This window comes from Gavialis gangeticus, unplaced genomic scaffold (assembly GCF_001723915.1).
Source record: "Gavialis gangeticus isolate Ggan-Ray unplaced genomic scaffold, GavGan_comp1, whole genome shotgun sequence".
In the NCBI taxonomy this organism is placed as follows: Eukaryota; Metazoa; Chordata; order Crocodylia; family Gavialidae; genus Gavialis; species Gavialis gangeticus.
Window position 1 is genome coordinate 3,635,740 of NW_017728960.1, and position 8,489 is coordinate 3,644,228.

The 8,489-nt window shown below is 62.8% G+C and overlaps 2 protein-coding genes across 3 annotated transcripts in view; one reads left to right on the top strand and one right to left on the bottom strand.

Moving 5' to 3' along the window:
* Positions 1 to 1,568, top strand: part of ZBTB7B (zinc finger and BTB domain containing 7B) — a 2,398-nt gene extending 830 nt beyond the window's left edge. Inside the window, exon 2 of the mRNA XM_019512597.1 lies at positions 1,562 to 1,568. Coding sequence (XP_019368142.1) covers positions 1,562 to 1,568 — 7 coding nt within the window. The remainder of the gene's footprint in view (positions 1 to 1,561) is intronic.
* The window catches only part of ATP8B2 (ATPase phospholipid transporting 8B2), an 11,011-nt gene continuing 3,837 nt past the window's right edge, over positions 1,316 to 8,489 (bottom strand). For both annotated transcript variants that reach the window (XM_019526480.1, XM_019526559.1), the window contains 16 exons: positions 7,587 to 7,795; positions 7,186 to 7,229; positions 6,767 to 6,932; positions 6,451 to 6,639; positions 5,974 to 6,089; positions 5,669 to 5,833; positions 5,481 to 5,592; positions 5,262 to 5,367; positions 4,968 to 5,112; positions 4,438 to 4,621; positions 4,059 to 4,282; positions 3,669 to 3,752; positions 3,041 to 3,286; positions 2,647 to 2,785; positions 2,240 to 2,370; positions 1,316 to 1,960 (listed from right to left, as the gene is read on the bottom strand). In XM_019526480.1, coding sequence (XP_019382025.1) covers positions 1,688 to 1,960; positions 2,240 to 2,370; positions 2,647 to 2,785; positions 3,041 to 3,286; positions 3,669 to 3,752; positions 4,059 to 4,282; positions 4,438 to 4,621; positions 4,968 to 5,112; positions 5,262 to 5,367; positions 5,481 to 5,592; positions 5,669 to 5,833; positions 5,974 to 6,089; positions 6,451 to 6,639; positions 6,767 to 6,932; positions 7,186 to 7,229; positions 7,587 to 7,795 — 2,533 coding nt within the window. In that variant the 3' untranslated portion in view covers positions 1,316 to 1,687. The remainder of the gene's footprint in view (positions 1,961 to 2,239; positions 2,371 to 2,646; positions 2,786 to 3,040; positions 3,287 to 3,668; positions 3,753 to 4,058; positions 4,283 to 4,437; positions 4,622 to 4,967; positions 5,113 to 5,261; positions 5,368 to 5,480; positions 5,593 to 5,668; positions 5,834 to 5,973; positions 6,090 to 6,450; positions 6,640 to 6,766; positions 6,933 to 7,185; positions 7,230 to 7,586; positions 7,796 to 8,489) is intronic.

The window sequence follows — 8,489 nt, forward strand, 5'->3', positions numbered from 1 at the left end:
CGGAGCTCGGGGCCGCGGGGACATCCGCACCTCGCACCGCTGGGGCCTCGGCCCGGCCCGGCCTCTCCCTCCCCAGCAACAGAAAGAGCCCAAAATAGCGCGGATCTCTGCAGCGCTTCCTCTCCGGGCGCCACCCTCCCCTTCCCCGCAGCTGGGGGCTGTGCCCGGCCCAGCCGGGGCACCCAGCAGCCCTGGCCCCTGCCCTCCCAGGCCCCTTGCTGCAAAGGGAAGGAGCAGCAAGAGGCAGCGGGAATCGTCCCTGGCCCCCGGGAGCGGGATGACGGGCAGACCCCACCTGCCCCCGCAGCGCCTGGGGCCACCCCGCGCCCTGGCCTCCCGCACTCGGGGGCCCAGCTCCATCGGCCTGCTCCTTCTCACTGCCCGCTCCCACGGGCTGCTGCACCCCCTGGCCACGGCGCTCGGGCCTGGAGCTCGAGGGGCTGGGCTGGGCCAGGGACCAAGGGCATGAGCGTGGCACAGGCCTCTCTCACAGGGGCCAGGCTGTGACGCTGCCCTGGCTGGGCCTGCGCTGGCCGGGCCCTGACCCCAGGGCAGCCGACCCTTGGGAAAGGCCTACTGGGCATGGGCATGAATCACGAGCTGCCTGTAAACACCCGACCCCAGCCCCCCGCACATTGCTCAAGCTGTTTTTGCAGGGAAAAGGAGGAAGGCAGTGAGGCCTGGGAGCCACCGGTTCCCCTTTCGAACCAGCCAGCTGGTCAGACCCCGGGTGGGGGGCCCATACAGGGGCTCTGCTCCTCTGAGCATAGGCCAGCCCCCCTCACCCCAGCCAAGCACCCCAAGGGCTGCTACTGAGTCTGGCTGAGTGGGAGCAAGGCACCCTGGCCTCCAAAGCTACTAGATCCCCTAAGCACAGGGGTGCTGGCAGCTTCCACATCCCCCACAGGGACACTGCCTCCCCCCACCCCCCAGCAAGCTCTCACACCCCTGCAGAGTGCCCATGGTGTGGGGAAGGGAAGATCCTGTGCCCCCAACCTGGGCCTGTGCCCTGCTGAGCTGCACCCAGAGCAGAGAACTTCCTAGCACCCTCCATGCCTGTGGCCCAGGCACTGCCCCCCAAACCAGCAGGCACAAACCACTGCTGACCCCAGCCTCAGCACAGCCCCCAAATGAGTAGCTAGTGCCCTGGGAATGGCTGCCACCCCCAGGGACAGAAAAGAGGCTCTGTGTGAGCTTGAATTTTACCATTTTTTTCATTTCCTTTTGTTTATATATATATATATATATATATATATATATATATTTATATTTATATTTTGATATTTATATATAAAAAAGAAAGATGTGTACAGTGGGTGGGGGGCCCTGCCTGGCCCGGCCCAGCCCTTCTGTGTCTCTGTGTCTCCGGCATGATACATTCGTGTGTGACTCAGGGTAGCGGTAACTCCGTGCGTGTGGATATTGAGCACACCAGCTCCGTGGGGGCCTCCTGCTCCTGGGAAATTACTGCCACCCAGTGTAGGGTCCATCATCCACGCAGACAGAGGGGGGTGATTTTTGGTTGCACAGTTGTGGTCCGGCCTCCGCCTCTGCCCCACAGCACCTAGATGGCCCTGTGACCAGTGCCCCCAGGAGCCCCAGCCTTGCCACCACGTGGGTCTGCTGCAGGCCCAGCAGCCTAAGTGGTGGGGCACTGGTGGGTGTGTGCAGGGATGCCACCGCCGCCTCACACCTTGAGCGTCTTGTCGGCCCCGCAACTGGGGCTGCTGGCGTTGCTGCTGTCACCGCCTTTCTTCTTGCGCAGGGTGCTGGAGCGGGTGGCGAAGCTGGACAGCGCCAGGGAGCTGAGCCGCATGTTTTTGCCCGACATGATGAGCTCACCAAAGCCCTCCTGGTGTGAGAAGGCATAGCCCGAGCGGCGCGAGCCCGCACGGCCCACCCGCCGCATGCACCGGTGCTGCGCCTTCTGCTTCTTCCGCACCAGCTGTGTGTAGCGCACCTGGGGAGCCGGGGGGCAGAGTCAGGAGCTTGGGCAGGGGCACAAGGACATGGCACCCCTCCAGCCTTTTGTGGGGACAGAGCTCTAGCTCCCCTGCCCCCGCCACATCACAGGGCCAGGCAAATGCCATGCTGTAACATGGAGCACGCACACATCTTCCTCCTTGCTCCAGGCACCGAGAGAGATTCGGGACCTTAGTACCATGGCCAGGTCCATCTGGCATTGGCCTGTGCACAGCACAGCACGCCTGGACATGGGCCCCCCCTCACAGGCACTCACCATGTCAGAGAGCTCAGGCTTCAGGTCCAGCTTAAGGAAGCGGAAGGCGACGACAGGCATGATGCAGACCACAGTGGTGAGGGCGATAGTGAGCCACACGATGGGCTGGGCCAGTGTGTTCTGCGCGTTTCCTGCAGGGGAGATGGGAGCCATGGGAGGAAGAGCAGCAACTGGGGGCAGGGACCCTGCCCAGAGCTGGGGCAAGCATGACCTCCCAGGGCACTGCAGCCTGATGCTGCTCTCAAGGGGCAGGACAGTCAGGGTTAGGAGGGCCAGTCATGAGACAGTGGCTAGGGCAGGACCCAGGACATCCCTCCCTTGGGCACTGGGGACACAGCAGCATCTCCACGGTGGCACCAGTTGCCCAGTTTCTGCCCCCCAGTCCCCTCCCCTGTCCACAGGCTCACCCACAAAGCGAAACTGGTTGGGGAACATCTGGAAGAGGCCGTTGCTGTGCATGGCAAAAAGGATGGCGAAGTACACGGCCAGGCTGCCCCAGATGAAGAAGTGGTTGATGGCTGTCCAGAACCCCGTGTCCAGCCCAATCTAGGGAGAGCAGCGGAGGTCACGGCAAAGCTGCAGACAGGCCGAGCCAGGGGCCAGGCTCTGTGGGTGCTGGGGCAGGCACCAGGGAGCAAGGGTACATTCCCAGCCAGTTATCCCAGTCCCAGCACCCTTCATGATCCTGATCTGCAGCTACATCCCCTGAGCCTGGAGATGCAGCCACTTCTGGGGTGGGGCATGTCAGCAGCTGGAGCAAAGCAGCCTGACTCCCCCATTGCCCCCAGGGGCACAGCTAACCTGCACACTGACGACGATGACCAGGGAAGTGGCCACAGTGACGGCGAAGGACTGGTAGTCGGCCAGCTGGGCCCCGTCACCACGGGTGGCATCAGCAAAGACACCGTAGGGGATGAAGAACATGAGGACAGAAGTGTAGATGCCCTGGGCAATGCAGATGAAGAACTCCCGCTTATTGAAGAGCAGGTTGAGCTGCCCCGGCTCATACAGTTTGGGGTACTCCATGCTCCGCTGCTCCGGCACATCCTGGGGAGAGGGAGGGTCAGCTGGGGGCAGGGGCCCAGTCCCATGCAGCCAGGCCATGATCAGACTGAGCCCCCAACAGAGAAGCCAAGAGAGGGACCAGGCCAAGAGTCTGAGCTCCCCTCCAGCCCTGAGCTGGGCTTTCTCCACCCTGCTCAAGGCATCTTCCCCCCTCCAAAGGGGAAGCCCATGCCCAGCATCCCCCAGCACATGGACAAGGGTAGGCAGGGACCACTGGGGTGTGAATACCCTCCAAGAGCAGGATTGCTCCTTCTGCCAGGTCAGGACCCCGCTATCCTCAAGCACAGAGCAGCTGCCCACCCGCCCCCTGCTGCAGGCTGCCCCCTATGCAAGGTGTGGGGGTGAAGATGCCCCAGCCCCGTACCTGGTCGAACACGCCCATGGCGAGCACGGGCAGCGAGGTGTAGACGATGTTGTAGAGTGTGATGAAGTACTGGTCGTAGACCGTCTGCCGGGAAGGGAGAGGTCAGCGCTGGGCAGGGCAGGGGGCCCTGGTCCGCCCCCCTCCCCCCAGCACAGCCCCTGACCCAGTCCCCACCCTCTGCCTCTCGCTGACCCCTGTCTTGGTCAGGCCACAGGCCCAGGCTCTATGCCGGGGTCCTGATCCTGCAGCCCTCACCCACGGCTGGTATGGGCTGTGCTGCCCCCTAATGGCTGATACTGAGCTCTTTGCACCCAGAAGGGGTCCAGACCCAGGTCTGAATCCAGCCCAGGCTGGATTAACCCCTCCCTGCCCACAGAGTCCAGGCCATACCTGGGCAGAGAAGCCACAGAAGAAGCCGAACCAAAAGTGAACCATAGTGAAGGCAAAATTCTTGTAGAAGAAGTAGCAGAGGAACTTGCACATGCGCAGGTAGGACCAGCGCCCATGCACCAGCAAGAGTCGCTGCAGAAACTTGAACTGTGAGAAGGAGTAGTCCGCGGCCAGCACCGCCTGGATGCCCTCGAGCCCGCTGATGCCCACGCCGATGTGGGCTGCTGCAGAGGGGAGTGGTTTGTGGGCTCAGCAGGGCACTCGCAGCTGCTGAACCACAGCAGGGCACTCGGAGCTGAACCACAGGGCGTCCACACCCCTGCAAAGGGATCCCTGCAGCTCTCAGGGATGAGCCCAGATCCCCCCTGCCCCCACTCACTCTTGATCATGCTGACGTCATTGGCTCCATCACCAATAGCCAAGGTCACGGCCTTCTTGTACTTCTTCACCAGCTCCACCACCTGTGCCTTCTGCAGCGGTGTCACACGGCAGCAGATCACAGCCTTGCAGGCACAGGCTGTCTCCAGAAACTCCAGCTCCATGTCAGCTTCCAGCGCATGGGCCTGTAGGAGGGTCGAGGGGCCATCAGCACCAGGGCAGCATCCCAGACCTGCTGGTCCCAGCAGAACTGTCCGAGACTTGGGGGGGGCGGGGGTCGCAAAAGCACCTGGCCCTTAGCTCAGTAAGGGCAAGAGCAGGGCTGCCAGGGCTGGGCAGGGGCAGGATGTGGGTCTGTCCCATTGCAAAGTTCTTATCGATTAAAAGGTGCATGACTCAGTTTCCCCAGCTGTCTGTATGCTCTATATGCTGTGGCTGCAGGACTTAACATCCACCCTGGACCAGGGAGGGGCAGCATCTGCAGGTAGCTGCATGCAATGAGCTGTCTCTGTTCCCCCCATGCGCCCGTACCAGGCTGTGCCCGTTGATGACCAGGGCATACTCGCCGGCGATGGCTTCCAGCACGGAGGTCAGCTTGGAGGAGCAGAGCTTCTCTTGGCAGGAGAACCCATTCCCCATGGAGCGTGACCCATCCATCATTTTCTCCCGGGCTTTCCTGGTTGGGGGCAGCTGTCAGGGGCTGCATGGGCACCAGTGGGGCAGGGAGGAAACCCTCCACCCCCCTGCTCAGAGCACCCCCTGGGCCAGCTCCCACTCCCCGACCCAGAGCACCTTTCTGTGCCAGCCACTGCCAGCAGCCCTCACCTGAGCTCCTCGCGCACCTCTAGCACCGTGTGCCCCGTCACAACGAACACCTCCGTCATGTCGCCCGTCAGCATCTTGCAGGAGTAGCCAATGTTCACGGCTGTCTCTGAGGGGAAGAGGCAGGTTGAGTCCCAAAGCAGGCCCCCCAACACTCCCAGGGACTAAGCCAGAAGGTAAAAGCTTCAGCCTGAAGCAACCCCTACTCCCCTGCCCCCTCACCTGGCTTGTCACCTGTAAGCACCCAAATCTTGATGTTGGCCAGCGTGAGGATGGCAATGGTCTCAGGCACACCCTGCTGCAGCTTGTCCTCAATGGCCGTGGCCCCCAGCAGCTGGGAGAGATGCGTGTGAGCACAGGGGTGCTGTGGGACCACCCCCCACCTGCCAGGCCAGCTTTCTGGCACCTACCATCATGTCATGCTCCACCTCATCATAGAGCCGGGCCAGCCTGTCCTCACGGGCATCGGGGGCCAGGCTGGCTCGCCGCAGCCGCTCTGCCCAGTCCCTGTAGTACCCCTCCTCCAGGTCCTTGTAGGCTAGCACCAGTGTCCTCAGCCCCTCGCCAGCATACTCCTGTGGGCACCAGGCATCAGGACCAGGAGCCTGGAGATGGGGAAGGAGGGACACGGGGACCCCCATAACCCTTCCCCGGACAAGCCTCCCCCAGCCCCAGTGCTTCAGGCACCCCTTCCCCTTGAGCTGCCCCCACTCACGTTCAGGTGGTCTGTGGTAATGCTGGCCAGCTCTAGGTTGGCCGGGTGCAGCCGTTCCAGCAGGATGGTGTCGGCCCCCTTGCAGTACAACCGTATCTTGCCCTCAGGGTTTCTCACTGTGGGGGAAGGTGCCATGAGCCCCAGCCCCCATAGCCAGGCAGGGACAGGGAGCTCAGGACCCCTGTGCTGGGGGAGGCGACAGGGACTGAAGACCCTGAGCTGTCTCCTCCCCAGCAACCACAAGCGGAGGTTCGAGCAGAGGCCCTGGACCCCAGCAGTGTTTGGGGGGCCAGATCCCAGGCCAGCACAGCAGAGACTGGCCGCATCCAGCCAGGGCAAGGATGCAGCCCCTGAAGCTGACCTGCTGTCCAGCACTGGCCCCACCACCCCTTCCCAGGACCATGTCCATACACCCACAAGGTCCCTCAGCCCATGGCTCCTGGAAACCCGCTTGTCCCATAGCTCGGCCCCGCTCACCAATGACCGACATGCGCTTGCGGATGTTGTTGAAGTCCAAGATGGCAAGCAGCTGGTAGGTGATGGCATGGCCCAGCTCGTGCACCGTGATGGTTTTGGGTGTGCGCGCCCGGAAGACAAAGCCGAAGTTCCGGGCAGCTGTGACCAGCGCCCCCTCGTCCGGGGACTGTGCCTTGTAGTACAGCTCCCCTGGGGCATGGCGGGTAGGGATATGGAGTCAGAGGCAGAGCCAGTGAATAGAGGCCACCCCTCACCCCCCACCCAGGGATCCAGTCCCTGTGGCCATCCCCTCTCCTGCAAGCCATGCGACACCCACCCTTGTTCTTCTCCTCGGACATGACAGTGTGGCAGAGCGAGAGCAGGCGGAAGAACTCATGCACGTGGGGGTTGCCCAGCTGCACGGCGGCCAGCAGGCCGGTGTCCCAGAACCGGAACCGTGGGTCGGCCAGCGGGTTGAAGGAGAAGTCCACTGGCTCCGGACGCTGGGGATGGAGACATGGTGAGCACCCCGCTGGCTGCCGTGGACACTGAGCTCTAGCCCTGCCCCCCCAGCACCCAGGCATGGGCTCTCAGAGACAGGGACAAGTAACAGCCTGGCAGCAAGGGTCCTCTTGAGATCCTGGGACCTGCCCCTCCCCTCCTCTCCCCAGTGGCTCCATTTCATCCTCAGGTGCCTCTGCCTTCCCCTGACATGATGCAGCCAAGATGGGCCAGGTGGGAGAAGGGAGGTCATACCTCTCCCAGCTCAGCTTTGTGTCCCAGCATGTCCTGGACATCACCTGCGAGCAAAGCACAAGGGGTTAACCACTTCGCCTGCCCCCATGGCTTGGGGAAGCACTGGCCAGCTGCACCCAGGACTCTAGCATCTCCCCCCTGCCCACCCCAGTGGTCTTCACCAGGGAGGTCCCAGGACATGCACACATCCCTGCAGGGATAACACAGCCCAGCCCCCAGCCCTGGGCTTGGTGCATTGGAGCTGCAAGGATTGAGGCACCTCTTGAGATGGCAAAGGCGTGTTCAGCTCCTCTGCAGCTCCATGGGGTTACTGTAGGGAGCTCACAACCCCACTCCACCCCCGACAGGGAGATCCCTGTGCTGCCCCCTTCCTGCAGCCCATCCCGTCCCTCACTGCTCACCGTAGCTGCGGCCATGCACAGAGCACTTGCTGAAGACCATGATGTTCTGGGTGAGCGTGCCGGTCTTGTCAGAGAAGATGTACTCCACCTGTCCCAGCTCCTCGTTGAGTGTGGTGGTGCGGGCCTCGGCTGGCGTGCGCCGCTTGGCACAGTACATCTTCTTGTCCCAGTTGATGAAGTAGCTGTGGCCGAGGCGAATCACTTCCACGCTGTGGGATGGAGGGAGGGGGCTCGTCATGGCTCAGCATGGGGCCTGTCCCTGCCGCACAGACTCCCATGGAGCTGCTGACAAAACCCAGTTGTCCCGGCCCCTAAAACATGGGCCACCTGCCCCCAGCCTAACCCCACAAACCTCCTACCCCCAAATGCAGCGAGCAAGGAGCCTAGGACAGGGCCACAAACAGGGGACACGGCCAGCCGACCCTAGGGGCATATGCTAGGGTCACCCCCACCCCCCTGGGCAAGTACCCACTCCCCCACAGCAGGGAGGAGGAAGAGGAAGAAGAGCACCTAGGCTAGCAGGGAGCGTGACCCGTTCTTACCTCGGGGCTAGGGGTGAGAGAACGCATGCTGGGGAACGAAAAGAGAGAGAAATTAAAAGAGAGAGAGAAGGGGGCAGGGCAGGAGGGTGCAGGGGGGGGGAAGAAGGGCTGGGCAGAGCCAAACAAGCCAGCGTGCAGCAGGGCAGGGCAATGGGACAGCCAGGCGGCCAGGACAGAGCACAGAGATGGCGGCACAGCCTCTACCTAGGAGCCTCCAGTACAGCCAAAGGCAGCAGCCCCCTTGCCCCCGGCCAGCCCTCTCCCCCAAGCCGTCCAACCTTGCTCTTTCCCCCACCCTCCCAGCACCCTGCTGTGGGTGCGCCCCCACCCCAGAGTAGCTGGGAGCCTGTGGAATCGCCCC